This window comes from Salvelinus namaycush, chromosome 1, assembly GCF_016432855.1.
Source record: "Salvelinus namaycush isolate Seneca chromosome 1, SaNama_1.0, whole genome shotgun sequence".
NCBI lineage: Eukaryota > Metazoa > Chordata > Actinopteri > Salmoniformes > Salmonidae > Salvelinus > Salvelinus namaycush.
In genome coordinates, this window is record NC_052307.1 from 29,130,100 (window position 1) to 29,152,162 (window position 22,063).

General features: G+C 42.2%; 2 protein-coding genes across 2 annotated transcripts; both read right to left on the reverse strand.

Annotated features, from left to right (window-relative positions):
* Positions 1 to 7,338: 7,338 nt before the first annotated feature.
* On the reverse strand, positions 7,339 to 18,656 carry LOC120051300 (synaptic vesicle 2-related protein-like). Its single transcript, XM_038998111.1, has 16 exons — positions 18,622 to 18,656; positions 16,807 to 16,967; positions 16,422 to 16,507; positions 16,152 to 16,250; positions 15,726 to 15,797; positions 11,029 to 11,153; positions 10,782 to 10,845; positions 10,313 to 10,438; positions 9,542 to 9,670; positions 9,354 to 9,427; positions 9,010 to 9,086; positions 8,681 to 8,785; positions 8,401 to 8,512; positions 8,166 to 8,247; positions 7,720 to 7,809; positions 7,339 to 7,575 (listed from the first exon to the last, which is right to left on the reverse strand). Exons 1-16 carry the CDS (start codon positions 18,654 to 18,656, stop codon positions 7,339 to 7,341), a joined length of 1,674 nt encoding a protein of 557 aa, XP_038854039.1.
* Positions 18,657 to 20,576: 1,920 nt separating this feature from the next.
* LOC120026446 (polyubiquitin-like) lies at positions 20,577 to 21,872 on the reverse strand. The gene is made up of 2 exons (XM_038971347.1): positions 21,742 to 21,872; positions 20,577 to 21,274 (listed from the first exon to the last, which is right to left on the reverse strand). The coding sequence occupies exon 2, from the start codon at positions 21,263 to 21,265 to the stop codon at positions 20,795 to 20,797; it is 471 nt and encodes a 156-aa protein (XP_038827275.1). The 5' UTR covers positions 21,266 to 21,274; positions 21,742 to 21,872; the 3' UTR covers positions 20,577 to 20,794.
* Between the last annotated feature and the right edge of the window lie 191 nt (positions 21,873 to 22,063).

Here is a 22,063-nt window from a genome sequence, read left to right on the forward strand (position 1 = left end):
GGCACTACGCAACGTGCTGTCAGCCAATCAGCATTCAGGGCTCGAACCACCCAGTTTATAATGGCCAATATACTATGACTAAGGGCTGTTCTTATGAACAACACAAAGTGGACTGCCTGGATACAGCCCTTAATCATGGTAAATTGGTCAAATACCACAATCCCGAGGTGCCTTATTGCTAGTATGAACTCGTTACCAACATAAATAGAACAGTAAACAAGCATTTTTGCGTCATACCCGTGGTAGATTGTCTGATAGGCACACGGCTGAAATGCTGTATCAGCCAATTATCATCCAGGACCCAAACTACCTGGTTTATAATGTCCAACTACTACTGTATAAGCCCTTTGCTGAAGTAGATTAACTTGTGTCATTACAGCGTAGCAATGGTCTATCGTAGCAGTGGCTTCACTCAGTTTACATGTTCTGAATGGAGTCTGAATTCACTCAGCCCATCTGAATAGTCTACTGTTCAGCACCACAAACAGGTCTATGGAATTATTAAAAGACATGGCCACTGAGGCCCCTCTGTCTGTCACAAGGCTAAATGATTAATGAAGCCTCTACATCACAAATGTAAACCAACACAGTCAAGGAAGGTAATAAAAATAGATGAGTAACAAATACATCCACTCTCTTTTATTGCACAATCCCTATTTTTAACAATCATGTGCTGGACTCTAGATAGCTTACACTCTTAGAAAAAAGGGTGCTATCTAATACCTAAAAGGTTTCTTTGGCTGTCCCCATAGGATAACCCTTTAAAGGACCCAAAAGGGTTCTACTTGGAACCAAAAAAGTCTCCACCTGGTATCAAAAAGGGTTCTCCTGGGGACAGCTGCTGGATTTTTACAAATGTTCAAACACGATTTCTTTGAGAATAACTGTATATTGGCAAATCTGTGGGATGAACTTGGTTTATCTGGTGGGAAGGGGATGCAAAAGAGAACTTTCTACTTATATCTTATGGTGGTTTCATCATCTCTCAAGGTGAATGTTATCTTTTGGGTCCCAGCCTAATGTCTATACACCATAAAAAGAGGTGCAATTTGGGTTCCCTGTATTACTTCATTTTCTATGTACCTTTAAACAAGTCAACCTGGCAATGTGTTGTTTCTAGGTTGGTCAGCATCTGACCATAAGGCCCTACAGAGGGTAGTGCGTACAGCCCAGGTCATCACTGGGGCCAAGCTTCCTGACATCCAGGACCTATATACTAGGCGGTGTCAGAGGAAAGCCCAAACAATTGTCAAAGACTCCAAGTCATAGAGTGTTCTCTCTGCTACCGCACAGCAAGCAGCTACCGCACTTATGCCTTGTCTCTGTAGGAGTCGTTCAGTGGTTGTTGGTGGGTGTTGCCAGCTGGGGAACTGGAGTAAGCGGAACAACTCTGAGGACCACGAGAAGGTCTGGCAGGGGATGTGCCAGCTGGAGCACAGCCTCAAGGTCACAGACCACTGAAACAAGCCTGGTCCCTGGTCTGACAGATGTTGAATAGAGGGGTTATCCCAGCACCTATGTTGATATGGAGTAGACAAAATACATGTACAGATACAGAATAACTACATTAGCTAGCTCCTCCCTGCCTGTTTATTCATGGCTCCCCCCTGTCACCTCAGCATGCCCGGATAGTGGAGGACTGGTCAGGGCTCAGGCCTGTTCACAGTAAAGTTTGATTGGAGAGGGAGACCATGCAGTCTGGACAATCCACATTTGAGGTGAGCCAACAAGAATATACAAGTTACTACTTCTTCAGTAACCAATATTTATTGTCTGACTATTAGTGTTAGGCATCCTGTAGGTTCCAGATAAGTAGTACATAGACATAACACTGATATGAATGTGTTGTTTTCAGGTGATCCACAACCATGGCCATGGAGGGTTCGGATTGACCATCCACCGAGGCTGTGCCCAGGAGGCAGCTAGGATCTTCAGGGAGATATTGGAACTGAAGGACTGGGGGGCCAAGGTCTTGTTTGTAAACAAGTGGTTTACCTAAACAGCAGTGGCATCATCATCATTCACATGTCTTTATGGGACCTCACAACGGTTTGCAGAGGAACCCGAATAGGAGGACACTCCTGGGCCTTTCAGACGACAATGATGATATTTCATATTTTCAAGAGAACAACTCTAAATCAGAGTTTAGATAGTGAAGTACCTGATTAACCTGAGAGCAGCTAACTTGGAACACAAATACTACCAGCCAGCCCTAAAATAGTTACATGCCAGCCATCAGGATAGCTTTTATGTCGTAACTATTAGGTGATCGGTGAAATCTATTTTGAAGTTACAATTTTATATTTTTGTTTAAGTGATGTTAATATATAGATACAGTACCAAGCAAAAGTTTGGACACACCTACTCATTCAAGGGTTTTTCTTTATTTTGACTATTTTCTACATTGTAAATAGGGAATAGTGAAGACATCAAAACTATGAAATAACACATATGGAATCATGTAGTAACTTGGTGACAGCTTTGCACACTCTTGGCATTCTCTCAACCAGCTTCACCTGGAATGCTTTCCAACAGTCTGTAAGGAGTTCCCACATATGTGTTGGCTGCTTTTCTTTCACTCTGCTGTCCAACTCATCCCAAACCGTCTCAATTGAGTTGAGGTCGGTGATTGTGGAGGCCAGGTCATCTGATGCATAACTCCATCACTCTCCTTCTTGTTCAAAGCCCTTACACAGTCTGGAAGTGTGTTTTGGGTCATTGTCCTGTTGAAAAACAAATGATAATCCCACTAAGCGCAAACCAGATGGGATGGTGTATCACTGCAGAATGCTTTGGTAGCCATGCTGGTTAAGTCTGCCTTGAATTCTAAATAAATCACAGACAGTGTCACCAGCAAAGCAGCCCCACACCATCAGACCTCCTCCTCCATGCGTCACAGTGGGAACCACGCATGCGGAGATCATCCGTTCATCTACTCTGCATCTCACAACGATATGGCGGTTGGACCAAAAATCTAAAATTTGGACTCATCAGACCAAAGGACAGATTTCCACCGGTGTAATGTCCATTGCTCGTGTTTCTTGGCACAAGCAAGTCTCTTCTTCTTATTGGTGTCCTTTAAATCAAATCAAACTTTATTTGTCACATGCGCCAAATACAACAAGTGTAGACCTTACCGTGAAATGCTTACTTACAAGCCCTTAACCAACAGTGCAGTTCAAGAAGTGTTAAGAAAATATTTACCAAATAAACTAAAGTAAAAAATAGGTTAGTTGAGGTAATTTGTACATGTAGGTAGGGGTGAAGTGACTATGCATAGATAATAAACAGCGAGTAGCAGCAGTGTACAAAACAAATGGAGGGAAGGGGCAGGGGGTCAATGTAATAGTCCGGTGGCCATTTGATTAGTAGTGGTTTCTTTGCAGCAATTCTACCATGAAGGCCTGATTCACGCAGTCTCCTCTGAACAGTTGATGTTGAGATGTGTATGTTACTTGAACTCTGAAGCATTTATTTGGGCTGCAATTTCTGAGGCTGGTAACTCTAATGACCTTATCCTCTGCAGCAGAGGTAACTCTGTGTCTTCCTTTCCTGTGGCGGTCCTCATGAGAGCCAGTTTCATCATAGCGCTTGATGGTTTTTGCGACTGCACCTGAAGAAACTTAAAAGTTCTTGACATTTTATGGATTGACTGACCTTCATGTTTTAAAGTAATGATGGACTGTTGTTTCTCTTTGCTTATTTGAGCTGTTTTTGCCATAATATGGACTTGGTCTTTTACCAAATAGGCCTATCTTCTGTATACCACCCCTACCTTGTCACAACACAAATGATTGGCTCAAACGCATTAAGAAGGAAAGAAATTCTACAAATTAACTTGTAACAAGGCACACCTGTTAATTGAAATACATTCCAGGTGACTACCTCATGAAGCTGGTTGAGAGAATGTCAAGAGTGTGCAAAGCTGTCATCAAGGCAAAGGGTGTCTACTTTGAAGAATCTCACATATAAAATATTTTGATTTGTTTAACACTTTTTTGGTTACGACATGATTCCATGTGTGTTATTTCATTGTTTTGATGTCTTCACTATTATTCTACAATGTAGAAAATAGTAAACATAAAGAAAAACCCTTGAATGAGTAGGTGTGTCCAAACTTTTGACTAGTACTGTATATATATTTGATATACATATTGAACCAATAAAATGTTTTCCAAAAATGTAATAAGCAAATCTCACAAATGTGACATAAGAATAGGACTGCAATATCAAACGAAAATGTTATTATTAATAATCTTATTAACATAAAACAATACACTATCGTAAGTTCTAAAATTTATGAGGTTTGAAAATGAATCAATAAATAAATACCACCACAATTCAACATTCTTTCTCCTTCTTTGAAACATAATTTATTATTGTATCATACACATTTACATCCAGTGATAAGAATCTGTGCACAGACACTTAATGCAGCACTAAATCGCAAAGGCATTTGCGATTAGGAGACCAAGGTTCTTTAACATTTTTAACAACACCTTGTTTTCACATGTTATTTTTTACAAGGGGACAAAGACCATCCCCGCACCAACAAACAAAAACAACAACAACCAACCCAGGTTTTGGTACAGTATATACAGAGATTACTTTTGCCCAGTTAGCAAAAGCTGTCATGGGGTGTACCCTGAAAAACCATTGTGATTATGTTTGCTTTGAATGATTTCACCCATGTAGTGTAATTACTACTGTACGAGACTGACAACTTTGGGTGACTACATTAAGAGGTGACAGTATCAAGTATAGTACAGTTCAAATATTTCACTTGCACTTCAGTTTCATGGCATATACATAAAACCCTCAAAATGCATATATGAGCATTATAACACCTGGCATGAACTTTCATCAGTACTCATATGCAATTTTCCTAATTTACATAAACTATAGTCATCGTGAGAAATAACATTACGACCTTCTCAAGACAGGTCTAGAATATGAGTGCTAATGAATGCTTATGCCAGCTGCACAGAGAGACTTTACGTAATTATTTTGATTGCCTCATTTACACTGAACAAAAATATAAACGCAAAATGCAAAAATGTCAAAGATGTTACTGAGTTACAGTTAATAAATGGAAATCAGTCAATTGAAATAAATGCATTAGGCCCTAATCTAAGGATTTCACATGACTGGGGATACAGATATGTATTTGTTGGTCACAGATACCTTAAAAAAAGGTTGGGGCGTGGATCAGAAAATCAGTCAGTATCTGGTGTGGCCACCATTTGCCTCATGCAGTGTGCCACATCTCCCTCGCATAGAGTTGATCAGGCTGTTGATTGTGGCCTGTGGAATGTTGTCCCACACCTCTTCAATGGCTGTGCGAAGTTGCTGGATATTGGCGGGAATTGGAACACACTGTCGTACATGTCGATCCAGAGCGTCCCAAACATGTTCAATGGGTGACATGTCTGGTGAGTATGCAGGCCATGGAAGAACGTTGACATTTTGAGCTTCCAGGAATTGTGTACAGATCCTTGCGACATGGGGACATGCGTTATCATGCTGAAACATGAGGTTATGGCGTCGGATGAATGGCACGACAATGGGCCTCAGGATCTCGTCACGCTATCTCTGTGCATTCAAATTGCCATTGATAAAATTTAATTGTGTTGGTTGTCCGTAGCATATGAATGCCCATACTATAACCCCACCGCCATCATGGGGCACTCTGTTCACAATGTTGACATCAGCAAACCGCTCGCACACACGGTGCCATTTGTCCCGTACAGTTGAAACAGGGATTCATCCGTGAAGAGTACACTTCACCAGCGTGCCAGTGGCCATCGAAGGTGAACATTTGCCCACTGAAGTCAGTTACGATGCCAAACTGCAGTCAGGTCAAGACGACGAGCACGCATATGAGCTTCATCGAGACGGTTTCTGACAGTTTGTGCATAAATTCTTTGGTTGTGCACACCCACAGTTTCATCAGCTGTCCGAGTGGCTGGTCTCAGACGATCCCGCAGGTGAAGAAGATAGATGTAAACAGGGATGTAAGCAAATTTGTGCACAACATTTGAGAGAAATTAGCTTTTTGTGCGTTTGGAACATTTCTGGGATATTTTATTTCAGCTCATGAAACCAACACTTTACATGTTGCGTTTATATTTTTATTTGGTATATAAGTGTCTAAACTGAAGCATAACTGAGATTTGTGACCTCACACCTCTATGAAGTGCATCATGTCGGATGGTTAACGTGGTGATGCGAAGCCGCAAACAACCCCAGATGTACAGATTTGATTATGTTGAGTGGGTAATTATTGTATCATTAGATAGCAATTCATTACATTTTTATTGTTCAGAAATGTGGTGGGTACTCTCTTCGTTCGCTGGACTTTATCCTGCTAACTGTTCCAAATGTCCTAACTGAATTTGGTAAAAGGGCTTTTATGTACTCTGCGCCATCGTCTTGGACGCCTTACAAAATACTTATAAACTGGAAGAACTTGTCCCGATTGGTATTTTTAAATCACTGATGAATGATCTTGAGACTGATTCCCTGACCTGTCAATGTTTTTAATTTGCTGTTTTTGATTTTTGTTATACTCTTGTGAATTCTATGGTTTTTACTAGATTACTTGTAGTTTTTCATGTTGTTTGTATGTCATTTTTGTAATGACTTGGTGCTGCCTATCTTGGCCAGGACGCTCTTGAAAAGGAGATTTTAAATCTCAATGAGCCCTTCATGGTTAAATAAAGGTTAAATAAAAATAAATAAAAAATGTCATTGTTTTCATTATAGCTTTGCAAAATATAATGGATTTTTTGGGGCCCTTGACGTCACATCTCTGTCAAAAGCCCTCAATGTGTCCCTTATCCAAAACTGAGTGGTAGGACCTGAGTAGAACCATTGTTTTAAGGCTCTCTTAAAAGAAACAGGTTAATAGAAACAATGCAACAAAGCAATGTCCTCTATCACTCTCTTTCACCATCACTCTCACTGTTATAAATCTCGCTGTTCTTCTCCCTCACAATATGAAATTCAAATACTGAGATATAAGAATGACAAACCCACCCTGAACAGTTTCTCTCCCTGCTACCACCCAGTGTATACTCAAGATAATCGATTGAGCTCTGTCTCACTCAGAGTGTGGTTATCCTACATTGGCAAAAATCATGACAGTGGTAGTGGTTGAAGATTAAAATGAGAGAGAAATGTTTTTGAATAACATTTTGGTGGCAGGCTCTCTCTCAAGTCACTGTGGTGCCTATATACAAACCAGTAATGACACATTTGAGCTGAGAATGGACAAGGGCTGCTTGCCTAGCTTCCTTCTCCTTCATTGCCTCTTTCTTCCACTCCAGCGTCCCTCCTTCACCACCCTCTTGCATGTGCTCCGTCCTCCTGGGACCCAGAGTCGGAGTGTGGGATGCCCCCAGAGCTGTTGGCAGGGGCCCGGCCCATCATTTCCTGGCCCCACTCGCGGTGGCTGGACTCCTGGAGGCCCCGGCCAGTGGTCTCAATGGGCAGAGCACAGGAAGCGATGGCAGCCAGCAGGCAGCAGATGCTGTACACTGACAGAGTCAGGTACACAGAAGACTCCAACATCAACTGCAGGACAGGGGGAGGAATGAAAACAGTATCACCAGCCTAGGTAGGATAACTCTCTATGTGATGGTGTGAATGTCTTTCAGTACACATTATCTAGAAATATTCTTTATATATTGGTTGTAGTAACCTTTTTTTAAATTTTACCTGTGCAACGAAGGGTGTGATGAGGGCTCCCACTCTAGCCATTCCACTACTAGTGCCCAGACCTAATGCTCTGGTTGCTGTTGGATATACCTGAGGAGTCAGGAGAACACCATGGGAATACATCATGTATTAACATTCAGAACAGACACTTCATGCTGTTTACGCAAAAGGGAATGTCAAGTTTTACGCATTATTTTTATTTACAGTATAATTTACTTTATACCTTATTGACACTGTAATACTTATTAGAAACCAATGGAGAAGAAGAGTATGAACCAAATAACTATCCCTTCGTTTAGTCACAAATCTATCAAAGAAATAAAACTGAACAGAAACCTGACGTCTGCGATTTAGTATAATCTTTGTTTTTAAAGTAAGAGCTGGCATTCTATTGAGTCGATAATGTAGCCACAGGGTACATGGGGTTGTATGGCCTATAACCTCACCTCAGGGGTGTAGACATAAGCAGCCTGGAAACCTCCTGCGATGAAGGCCCTGGCGATGAATATCAATACTGTCAGCCAGGTCCTGAAGCACAGACAACAATGTTAATAACAACAACAACAACACTGTTATTGTGTTGTCAGTTGCGGATCCACCACAGTGTTATGTTTGTCATAGAGTAGTGCATTGCGAATCCTAAAAGTAATAACTTTGTAATTTTGTATTGGATGGTCTTACCTCCCTACACAAGCGTAGAGTGGCACAAGGCAGAGAGAGAAGACGAAGAAGCACAGTGCCATTGTCTTCCTCCTTCCCAGCCGATCGATGGCCCACAGAGTCACCAGCAAGCCTGCCCAACATTAATACATCAACCAATCTATTCAGATATTCTACTAGTCTTTTTAATCAATAAGAACAATTTACAATCTACTTTATTTCACAGTACCCTGCTCCCCATGCTATTGTGTTTAACAATATTATGACTATTAGTTGAAAGCAGGAGGTCGAAGAAGTATACCTGGGAATTCAGACAGGGTGGTCCACAGCAGATCCTTGTAGTCGTCTGAGGTCAGGTATTTACACTCCAGGCTACACCTGGGCTCCCTCTTACTACCTTTTGACTCTAGAGCGAGACATAACACAAGAAACACGTGATGCTGAAATGACCTTGAGACTTAAAGTCTAATGTAACCTGCGGTCAATTGGAGTTATTCTTGGTTAAAGCGTTACAAAAATATCAATTTTTAGTTGAATAAGATGGTTTGGGCTCAGCAGGTTAATACTATCCTTAAGAGTGTTTGTGTGAGTGTTACTGATGATGTCAGAGGAGAAGGAGCAGTAACTCACCCCCACAGGCACCCCCCTCCTGGAAGAGCTCAGTGGTGAGCAGGACCAGGCCATAGTAGGCGAATGCATTAGAGAACCTTAAGAGATAAAAGAGTCAATCTAAGGATTCCCATAAGGAAAACTGGGATAATTAAGGATGCAACTCTTATGTTAAATAAAGGTTACATTAAAAAAAGGTATGAAGATGTTCAATCAAAGTATGTAACAGAGCAGTACTGGTTATGTTTTAAAGATGTAAGAGTTTAAATTAGTCATCAGATGTGATCTACTAACTTTTAATTACCTGTATCTAGAAATTAGGAAATGTAAAGTTTTTCTTTGTTAAAATGGTTTAAGTTATTTACCAAATAAACCACAGCAGAATTGTGGTCCAGCGAAAATGCGGTGAGAAAAGATCCTGGAACTTCCCACGGTCCTCCTAATTGACAAACAGTCAAGAAACACAATATGACAGATAAACAACTGAAACAAGCCAAACTACTTTAGTATGCCCTGTACGTATTACAATATATCTTAATGTGCTGGGCTGTACCTGTCTGGCAGCAATTAGTTTTCCCAGGGGCATGGGGACTCCGTTCTCCTTGGCGATGCGCTTCAGGGTAGTCAGAGCTTTCTCCTGGTTCCCTGTCAACACGTCATAGCGTGCACTCTCTGGCAGCCACTGTTTCCAAAACCAAAGGGTCAGTCGTTTAGTAGTGTAAAATAAATTAATTCAAGTGAATTGGTAGTAGCTGTTAGTGGCATACGAGTGGTGGAAAAAGTACCCAGTTTCATAAAGATACCTTAGTAGAAAATGACTCACGTAAAAGTGAAAGTAACCCAGTAAAATACTACATGAGTTTTAAAGTATCAAAAGTAAATGTAATTGCAAAAATACACTTAAGTATCAAAACTAAAAGTACAAATAATTTCAAATTCCTTATTTTAAGCAAACCAGATGGCGCCATATTATAGTTTTTTAATTTACGGAAAGCCAGGGGGCACACTCCAACACTCAGACATAATTTACAAATTAAGCATGTGTTTAGTGAGGCCGCCAGATCAGAGGCAGTAGGGATGACCAGGGATGTTCTCTGGATAAGTGCGTGAATTGGACCATTTTACAGTCCCGCTAAGCATTCAAAATATAACGAGTACTTTTGAGTGTCAGGGAAAATGTTTGGAGTAAAAAGTACATTATTTTCTTTAAGAATGTAGTGAAGTAAAAGTTGTCAAAAATAGTAAAGTACAGATACCCCAAAAACTACTTAAATAGTACTTTAAAGTATTTTTACTTAAGTACTTTACACTACTGCATACTCACAAAAGAGAGGATAGCGAAGATGAAGAGCGGAATGGTGGAGAGGCCGAGCAGCCAGCGCCAGCCCAGAGTGGGCATCACCAGGATGGCCAGCAGCACCTCAAACACAGTGCCCAGCGCCCAGAATATCTGCAGGGGCACAGCAATAGGTACATGAAATGGTTGGCATGATGAGTTCCCTGGCACATTGAAGCAGCTTCATTGATCCAGGTCAGTGGAGATCTATCCTGCTCCTGAGTGGCCACAAACTTGGCATCAAGAGGATCACTCACAAACAAGTGGATCAATTTGTACCTCACAGACCTGCTAATGTCTCAAATCAATGACGGACTTGACAGAGTTAAAAGTGGACCTCACAGGACGACTGCAGAGTTGGACAGAGCGATAGAAGCACAGGAGAGAGGAGTTGAGTTGGACATGCTACAGACTAGAGTGTAACTCTTGCTAAGTGATAGTAAAGGATAAGTCATACTTCGATTAGCAAGATGCAGGTGGCTCTGGACCTCATGGGGAGAAACTCTGCATACAGTGTCACCCTGAAGGGAGAAGGACATGTCACTATTATGCTACTTCTATGAACTATTATTGTGTGTCATTAATATAAAGTCAAATCTGTAGCCCACTTATAACTGGGTAGATAACATAACCCAATCCTTTACTGTGTCCTACTACAGTATACTGTAGCTATTGCTATAATGCCAACAGGAAAGGATACGTACGACTGTGGGGCTCCTCCGATGCCGAAGCCCACCAGGGCACGGAGGAAGACAATCCAGCCGTAGACGGGGGCAAAGGCGCTCAGTACACCGTAAAACATGGTCCACGCCACACTCATCTTCAGACCCTGTGTACACACACACACCCCCACAACTGTGTGGTCTGACACAGACAGCAAAATACCCTAACTATCTCTACCACATATCACACTGTCATGGACATCCCTATTCCCCATCTCTGCCCAAAAGTTTATATAAAACTGATGTCTCATGAAAGCCTGTCAAAGCACATAACTAGGTCATTCCACGAAATGAGTGTATTTTGCATCCCTTTGAGATTAAGTAGAAATTGTGCACCAATATTGAATTTTAAAAGCCTATATTAAATGAAGTGCCCTTTAATATGGACCACATGGACCACAGATTTTTATATAAATGAAGACTTGCTGAAGTGCCAAAATGCATAATTTTCCACCGAGGGCCCTCTGGTGACTTCTAGGAAGATTTTAAATCCACTTAATCACAACATTTCTCCAAGTTCTCACCATCATTGTAAAGCCCTATTTATTTCATGTGATTAGTGATTCATTTAAGTCTGTCCCTCATTTTAAGGTAAAGCCTGTTACGTGAACAGAACTCACATTTTAATATGATTAAATTATTCCTTTTTCATATTGTTTTCAAAAGAAACATTGAACAGCTAATAGTCAAATCATAGTGTAAAAGCAGGTGAGTATAATGATGGGGCGGTAAGTCGGAAGCAGGTGAAACGTTTTAATAAAACAACAAAACCAAGAACACGACACTAACATAAGGCAGTACGCCGAGACACAAGAACAACTGGTTAGTGAACCTGGGAGAGTGACATATAAAGGGGAGGAAATTATGAAGGTAATGGAATCCAGGTGTGGGTGCACGTAATGATGAGTGCCAGGACTCCTCAGGAACCTCCCCAGCTCCTGATTCATCCTCTCCACCTGCCCGTTAGACTGAGGCCGATGCCCGGGTGTGAGGCTAACCGTGACCCTGAGCTTCTCCAAGAAGGCCATCCATACTCGGAATGTGAATTGGGGTCCACGGTCCGAGACGATGTCCCCAGGAAGGCCATAATGCCGGAAGATCTGATGGAAGAGTGCGTCAGCGACCTGGAGAACAGTGGGAAGACCAGGAAGAGGAATTAAGCGACATGACTTAGAGAATCTATCCACTACCACCAAAATGGTGGTGAAACCATCAGAAGGGGGAAGCTCAGTAACAAAGTCAATGGATAGATGGGACCAAGGTCGCTGAGGCACGGGAAGCGGCAGGAGCTTCCCTGCTGGAGCATTCCGGGGGGACTTGGTTTGAGCACACACGGAACAGGAGTTGATATACCGCGTAACATCCTGCACCAAGGTGGGCCACCAGTATTTCTCAGTGATGGAATGGATGGTGCGAGAAATACCTGGATGTCCAGCGACGACAGCTGTGTGTGCCCAGGTCAGCAGCCGATCCCTTATCGCTGTGGGAACATAGATGCGCGCGGGAGGACAATTCCGGCGTGTGGGCTCCCTCTCTAAAGCCAGGGGGATGACCACATCTACGTCCCAAACCACTGGATCCACGACTCAGTAGGATGGGATTATGGGTGCCTTCTGGACAGGAGCCTCTCCCGAATCGTAGTTATGGGTAAGGGCATTGGCCTTGATGTTCTTAGAGCTTGGGCAATAGGTCAGCGTGAAGTTGAAACTTGTGAAGAAGAGGGCCCACCTGGCTTGGCGCGGATTCAGTCTCCTTGCTGTCCGTATATACTCAAGGTTCCGATGGTCGGTGAGGATGACGAATGGTTCCTTGGCTCCCTCCAGCCAGTGTCTTCACTCCTCTAATGCCAACTTCACTGCCAAGAGCTCCCAATCGCCGACGTCATAATTCCTATCTGCGGGGGACATTTTGGAGAAGAAAGCACAAGGATACAATTTGTGGGTCCCCCTGTCTTTGTGACAAAACTGCCCCTACACCCACCTCCGATGCGTCTATCTCAACCACAAAAGGTAGCTTGGGATCTGGGTGTTTTAGCAAGTGAAACAGGTGAAACGCCCCTTGAGGAGACGAAAGGCCTCGTCAGCTGCTGGAGACCAAACCAACCTACTAGGCCCACCCTTGAGGAGGGAGGTGAGAGGGGCGGCGACGGCGCTGAAGTTCCTGATGAAGCGGCGGTAAAAGTTGGCAAACCCCAAAAACCGTTGTAACCCCTTGATGGTGGTTGGGACTGGCCATGGCCTTACCGCATCTACCTTCTTGTCCTCCATCCTCACTCCCTGCGGGCTGATTTGGTAGCCCAAGAAGGAGACAGCCCTCTGGTGGAATTGGCACTTCTCTGCCTTGACGAACAGGTGGTTAGCCAAGAGGCGTTCCAGGACTGCTCAAACGTGAGTGATGTGATCCTCCAGGTTGATCAGAGGAAGATCAGGATGTCATAGATGTACACAATCACCTGATGTCTGAGCATGTCCCTCAACACCTCGTTGACGAATGCCTGGAACACTGACGGAGCATTGGCTAAGCCAAAGGGCATAACCAAGTACTCTTAGTGACCAGACATCGTGCTGAACGCCGTCTTCCACTCAACCCCCTCCCGGATGCGAATGAGTTTGGTGAAGAACCTGGCCCCGCGGAGCTGCTCGATGACTGAAGGCACCAGAGGGAGAGGGTACCAATACGTTGTGGTGATGTCATTGAGTCCATAATAATCTAAACCAGGACGTAATCTTCCCTCCTTGTCCACGAAGAAGAAACCAGCCGACGCAGGGGACATGGACCTGCGGATGAAACCCTGTTGGAGCGCCTCTTGAATGTAGTCCTCCATGGCCTGGGTCTCAGCCACTGACAGAGGGTAGATGTGTCTGCGCGGAGGTGTAGCACCGGAAAACAGGTCAATGGCAAAGTCTCAGGGGCGATGAGGAGGGAGACAGGTTGCACGAGTCTTGGAGAATACCTCCCTTAGATCCTGATATTCCTCCGGGATGTTGGGTTGGAGGAAAACCAGACTCTCAACCAATGTGGAACCAAAGGGGACAGGAAAGCAGGTCTTCCAGCATTCAGGTGACCAGTTGGTGATTCTCATCCTCAACCATGAGATGGTAGGGTTATGGCGCTGAAGCCAAAGTAGGCCGAGGATGATCTTGTGAACGGGTGTACTGGTGATGAAGAAGGGGATGTTTTCCTGGTGATTGGGCTCCACGGTGAGGGTGAGTGGTTGGGTGATGTGTGTGATGGTTCCCGGATCCTAAAGGCCAACAGTCAAGACCTTGTACCGGAAAAGGAGAGGAGAGCAGGTAGGTAGTAATATTGAGCGAGCAGGCAAGGGTCTGATCCATAAAGTTCCCCGCGGCGCCTAAAGCTGTGGACACAGGACATGAGCGACAGTTAGCCAGAGTGATGGGTACTAAAAAGAGTCTAACAGGAAGCGCAGTAGATTGAATACTCACTCCTGGTCCAGGGGATGGAACGTCACGTGACCGTCCCTCTGCTCTAGTGGATCCCGGATTCTGAAGTAACGGACACCGCTGGCGCTTGTGCCCTCCCTGGCCACAGTAGAGAGCCCCAGCCCGTCGTTCCGCCGCGGGAAGGTGTGTTACCCCTACCTCCATGGGTTCAGGCTCTGATCCCGAACACTCGCCGAAAGAGGGAGAGAAGTGATGTAGATGCCAACGCTGCCGGAGGAGGTTATCCAGACGGATGGCCATCGCAATGACTGCATCCAGGGTGAGGTTGTCATCTCGGCAGGCCAGTTCCGTCTGGACCTCCTCGCGCAGACCTCTTCTAAATAACGTGCTGAGCGCCAGCTCATTCCATCCACTGGAAGCTGCTACTGTCCAGAAGGTAAGCGCATACTCAGCAGCCGTCTGATACCCCTGCTGGAGCGGACGCTCACCTCCCTCTCTGCCCTCCGCAGCATGATCAAAAATAAATTTAAACAGAGCCATGTACCCCTCATAAGACTCAAGCTCCTCCTCTCCTCTCATCAACCCTGTTACGGTCAACCATGTGACTTTATTTGGAACTTAAAAGGCACTGCTGTCCCCATACCATAAGACTGCTATCTGAGTTGACCTTTGTATTTTATTCATATTTTTGCCTCTATGCAAAAATAATATGCACATATTATACTGAGTCTACACACACCCACTCACATACAATCATCATATATGCTGCTGCTACTCTGTTTATGATATATCCTGATGCCTAGTCACCTTACCACTATACATATCTACCTCTATCGATCCAATATCCCTGCACATTGTAAATATGGTGCTGGAACTGACCCTGTATATAGTATGTTTACTTACTTTATCGTGTTCTTCTTATTTCTATATCTTGTGTGTTTTTGTTGTACCTTGTTATTTTTTGTATTACATTGTTATTGAAAACTGCATTGTTTGGGTTAGAGCTTGCAAAAAAGGCATTTCACTCTACTTATGCATGTGACATTAAAACTTAACTTACTATAGTTATTTTTTTATTTAAACTCTTTTTTTATAAAGTTGAACATGTGCTTTTTTATGACAGAATGTAAAAATTTGGTGAAATCAAATGTTTTTTGGGGACTAAGTTACACTTCTAAAAAGGCACCGAATAAGTGGAATGACCCAACTGCTGTGAAATGCCAATTAGAAATCGATATAGACCTCCCCCATAATAAACCCAGCTGTTGAACTCACTGTTTTTCTCCCATACTTATCGGATATGTTCCCCCAAATGGAAGAGCTGATCATCATTCCAATGAACACCGCCTGGAGTTAAAAAAACAGAGGAAATGGATATCACATATGTAGAGGCCTTGTCAGTAATGAAATGTGACAGTGTAAGACTGCATTAACATCAACAGCTACTGCTATTACACTCATCACTACCACTACTAGTCCATACAATCAGCACCACCTTCTCAACAACTCATTGTTATTATTGATTAATGTACTGCATTGTTGAGGAAGCTAGCACATAAGCATTTCAATGCACCTTTTATACCTGTTGTAAACTGTGTATGTGACGAAAACATTTAATTTGATTTTAACTACCGTTAGCCCACCAATCCAGTCATAATTTAGTGTTACTGGTAATCAATGTAAGAACGAGACCGGCATTACCGAGGTGAGTAGCGCCACCCACAGGCTTGGAAGCCTCCATTCACAGTGAAGCTGTGGTGCCAGGATGCTTAGAATCATCATCTCCATAGCATCAGCCATCTGAACAAACAGCGGCCATAAGGAACGGTGGGAAAGGAAACAATGAAGACACAGTGAATTGTGCTCATATACATTATACTCACATGTACAAGTTTGAAATACAGCACATACACAACATGTTATTGAACTGTTATGTTTTTCTCTCGGACTGTCTTAAGCGTGGCTGCTCACCCAGGACAGACCAGTGAGGATGGAGAGTTTCCACTGGAACTTCCCAAAACCAATGGCCTCCACAGCATCCTCCACCATGAAAGTGTCTGGGAAGAATAAGAGGTGTAACCAATTAACAATAAATTCTATACCAACTCAAGTAGGAAATGACATAACATACAGATGATGACTTGCAAGTATGGATTGCAAGTTACTATGATAAATGTGTACGCAATGAGTAACTGTAGTCAATCTCATTAAAGAGAAAGGCCATTATAATAGCCCAGTGGTCCCCTGAGGTGGTAAGTGGAAGAAGAGAGGGGGAAGGCGATTTCATGCATATGGAAGTTATTATGAGTTTGGATGGGACAGTCAGAGTGGTGGCTAAGGAGGGACCCAGTCATACCATCAGTTGGGTTGGCAAACTCCCGGGGTACTAGTGCGCCATCGTGAAGTGCCACAGACTCCATGTAAGCCTGCCTCCCATCGATCTGGACTTCCTGCTCTCTCCCCAAGCAGTCATCCTCAGAGCGTGTGCTCTCACCCGTGCGACGGAACTTGACCACGCTGCAATAAAGAAAGCCAGGAAGATCAACTTGGATCAGTTTGCCAGCCTACTGTAAAGAAGTTTGTGCCAACACAGCTGAATGCAGCTGAGAATGAGAGGCTGTTGCCTAGGTGATATGAGCTGTTCCTGCTGTTCACAACTGACAAACTTGTGTGCCACCTAATAATTGTGTGTAGACCACAAATAGATTTGATGTTAAGAAAAATTAAATTCTCAAATTTAGACAATACCTTAAACACCTGTATGTTATCTGTACATCAAGCTTATAAACTCCACATTTTGTAAGATGACAGACTGCTGATAGAGGGTGGAACACTGTAAAAGGAACATGGAGGCAGCCCAGTGATGTCTTAATCACTGTGATTACTACACAGATTTGCCAAGGGCAGAAGAAATACAGCTGATCGCCCAGTGAGGAGCCTAGAAATCAACATGCCTTGCTTACTGTGGTTCAGTTTCTTTCAGTTCTGTACAGAACAATCCCACAGTTATCCCATATAGACTTGGAGAAGGGCATTGCTCAATGGACAGATTCTGTAAACCGTTGTGTTGATGGCTTTACACTTTCTGCAAGAAAGTTGCAATGAGGCCTAATTGCCTCAACCATCATCTCCTCTCAAGTAATAGCATAAGATCTATGGATCCAGTTTGGAAATATTATTTTGGGGATCACACTGGGGAGAAAGACAGTTTGCTGCCACAACCACATAGCACAATTTCAGTTCTCCAATTTTTAGGTAGTAACTGGGCCTACTGGCAAGTCACTGCTTTACTGGCATAGGAACAATTGTAAAGAGAATGTTGTGCCTTTTTTTATTACACATAAAAAGGGAGAGTCTCAATAGAAACATAGTTGGAAATTGATAGTGATAGCCAGGTATGGACAACTCTGGTCGACCAGCTTCAGTGAAAAGTGTGTATTTTTTTCAATAAATATAAATGAACGTAATACATTTTCATGCACAATAGATACAACTGTAGTATGAATATTCTAAAACCATTCCAAATCATGGTTATATTTGTTGCTACTAAATAATTTGTAATAGGCTGACATATACATCTGTTACCTACAGTATACCTACAGTAATTGTTAGGCTAAATGTGTGGCCATCGCTAGCAGAAATATTTGTGATAAAATGAAAATAGGCTACATGTTGTGTAACATATTAGATGTTAACCACCCCATTCTAACAAACTGGTGCAACTCATGCATGATCAAAATAAAGGCATGACGAATGATGTTGGCACAGTAGTAGCTTCATATACAATAGGCAATGATGTGAATGAACCCCCTGTGAAATATGCACACTGTCACTACCAGTAAAAAAACAAATACAAATACTAGCCGACATTGTTGTAGCACCCATATGAGCAGCTGGGTCAGGGTTACTGTTTACCGGTCATTGATGCTTTGCTTTCAAACAAAACGCCCGTCAGTTCCTCGACATGCCACATTGTATTCGTGTAGAGTACTCTGACTAGCACAAAATATGAATACAATGTTGCACATATTATGTCAAGAGATCATTGTCACCCAACAGCTGCAATTCAAGCAATCACGAAAGAAAGGCTGTGGGCGAAGGGTCGGTTTAACAAAATGACCCAGTTTCGATCAAATTAGAAATTAATACGTTTTTTTATATATACACTCACGGGAGTTGTCTTAACTGGAACAAATCATCGTCCATTTTGGTGGTGTTTATTGGGTTCCACAGTGAATTGTCTCATCGCCATGACATCGTTATCATAGCGAGTCGAGATTTCAGCACCACAAGCTTGCGGAGAGCCACCCGTTCTGGTTCTCAGCGGAGAGCCAATGAGGGACGGGATATTCAGAATTATGTATATCATTGGATATTCACTATTTCAGCTTCCTGTGTCGTGTCAGAGCAGTGTGCCAGCCAAAAGGTACTGTGAAGTGATGGCGGCAGGGTCACTCGTGCGGACCGGGAACAATGACGTATAGAACCCCTGGACAGCTGAGACTTTGTGTTGGCCAATAAGAGCCTTTAAGCCACCGGGGCGGCATTATCATACTTCTCCTTTCGTGTCTTTGATTAATAATGGAAGTGAATCACGGAAAAACAATATAGGCCTACCCACATTAAAATAGCCAACTTGTCAACAACGTCACCATTTGCGAAATAAGGATGCAGCCAGCACCAATGCAAGCCTGGGATGTGGGATGACATTTCATATTAAGTATCGAAATTATTTGGGTAGAACATTTACTTTTTGGTCTATTTTGAGAGACATGCTGCTCAAGACAGCTTGTGGTACTGTGTAACCATAGCAACGCATGTAAGCAAATGTCAGCGTATGCTAGCTAGTTTACAAAACGATCGCCCATTGTTAATGTTAGTAAGCATGGGATACATGTGAACAATTGAACTGTTGTTCTTTTAGATGTTCTAATAGTCAATTCACAACTGTTGAACAAATATTGTGCTTTGACAATGAATGTAGTTAACGTTAGCTGCCAGCCTAGTAAATTGGGCGTTCACTCACTGCTTAACAATGACGTAGAGAAAAACGGGGCATTCAAGAGTGTGCTACGAAATTATTGTCAAAACGTAGTTTTCTTTGACCTTTGTCATTATAAATTACATATAATTAATAATTACATTGTTCTCTACAATATTATAACCTTAATATACTTGTACTTGACAGTGTTGATGAAATAAGAACTAGCACAAGAGGAGGCCCAACATGCACCTTTTTTCAATTTTAAATTGAATGTCATTGCGAAAATAAAGGTTTCATAATGTTTTTTTTGCTAACGTCCTTTCTTAATTTCAAAGTAATCATCTAGTTTTTCAAAAATATCTCTATTTTCAGTTTACATGTAATCAATTACACCCCAACCCTGTTTGTGGTTGACTCGTAAGAGTATGGGGCTACTTTGATTTGCAAACTATGCCAAGGTAAATGTGTCCTTTGCCAAGACCTTTCCACCTTTCTCTCTGTCTTTTCAGCCTGTGAATGCCTGTGCAGAAGCTGGTACAACCAGGCAAATTAACTGGGGTGGTGTTTAGGACTTTGGTCAAATGCTACACAAGGTGCTACACTAACGAAATCCTAACACATTCAATGTGTTGCTCACATGCAAAATAACTTATAACTGAAATAAGAAGTCTTAATTGTATTCTAACTGATATTTAAAATATTGAATTAATTGAAACACTTGAGTATGCTTCCTTTGTGCCAAGGTGTATTTTGGTTTGAGCAATGGTAAATACATGTTACCTATTCTTCATAGATGCACATTTATATTTGTATAATTTAAGATGAAGCAAAGCAAATGTGCTGTAGGAAATGAATAATAGTAACTGTTTCGGCCTTGAATCAAACTAATTTAAAACCATCTGAACATGCAACGTTTAAGATTTTCATCAGACCATTAAACATTGTGTATATTGCTGACAAGGCCGGCCTGTAGTTTCCTCATGTGGACTGCCTTGTGTCAGTTTGAGTCAACTCAACTGTAAATGTTACTGCTCTGTCTCTATCATGTCAAATAAGGGAGCAATAGCACAACGGACAAGAAACTGACCAGTACCTTATGTTGCTTTATCTTTTCTTTTGAGTTGGAGTCATGACAATGATGGTTGACAGTTTTAGTTTTATACATGTTTATTACTTGATAACAATCTCATTAATATACGCTTATATCAGCCATGCTTAATTTAAAGTTTACAATTGAATACAAATGTAGAACAATTCACATTTTTGTTCAAGATTGATTGCTTTTTCTCTATAGACATGGAATGCATAATAAGTTAAGGGCTTCATGTGACAGGTGGTTTCAGGTCGATCCTGGGTTTCTTCAGCCTCCCCTTAGACGGAGCGTCAGATGGATGGTGCTTTGGTTTGTGATGTTGTAGTACTCCAGCCTCTGGCCATCCTCCAGCTGCCTACCCTCATGAATTAGCCTCTGTTGGTTGGCAGGGACTCCCTCCTTGTTTTGTACCTTGGCTTTGAACTGGGTTACAGTCTCACCAGGCACCACATCATATGTGTGTGTCTGGCCCTTTTCGTTTTTCAGGAACACCTGGATAGGAGCGGGCTCCGTAATCAGCACCATCACTTTAGATCCTGAATGCAGGCCATAGTCGCTCAAAGTTTTTGAATCATCGCTGAGACTGATGTTGCTCCCATTGACACCTAACAGCCTCTGCTTTGTTGTGGCCACTCCAAAGTGTTGTGTAATCAAACTCTTGAGAGACCCCACGGTGGTGTGTGGCTGAACTGTCAGGGGAAGTGAGTTCCCGTTCAAAAGTGTTATAGTGAGTTCCATGATAGATATCTGAAAGAGGATTTAATGTATTATTTATTTGGTCTTACATTAGCATAGCTCAATTGAATGTTTTGAATTAATTAGTTTAGTAACACTTTACTTTACACTCTACTGGTGTAATGCTTTATAACTTGTTGAAAGCATGTATGATCCTTATAATAAGGCTAACAATATGTAATGTTTTGTCTCTATCCAACATTTCAGCTGACTCAAATGGCTGGTATATAATGAGAATCATTATGAGATTATGATTGAAAGACATAAGGGAGTCATACACACTCATGACAAGTTATACTGTACAATGCATTATAACTTTTGTATTTACCTACAGGCTTTAACATGACCATTTATTCAGCCCATTGTAATAACTAACAAATTATAAGATAATTTGCTTGATATGCTGCTAAGCTTTTTATCTCTCCAGTACATTTCTGTAAAATAGGCCTGTTGTAGCTTAATAATGGAAAATTACTTACATGTTCAGTAGATATTGTTGAGAAGTTGTTGTTGTGAATCTTACAAGTTTGTTTTAAGAAATACTGTTGGTAAATCCGTTTGCTGACAATTGGAAACTTACCCGATGAAAGATGATGATAGCTCTGTCAGTGTCCATCTGAGCAGTCTATGTATATAACATCTGATCTGCCCCGCCCCTTAAATTGAGATTCGTTTTTCCCTCTCTGTCTCGCAGCTTTCGGTTTCTATTATAAAATAATGATGTAGTCTGCTGCTGTTTGCAGAAAGTTGAGTGCAATAAATTGTTTATTTGATATTGCCCAATGACGACTTGCCCCCAAT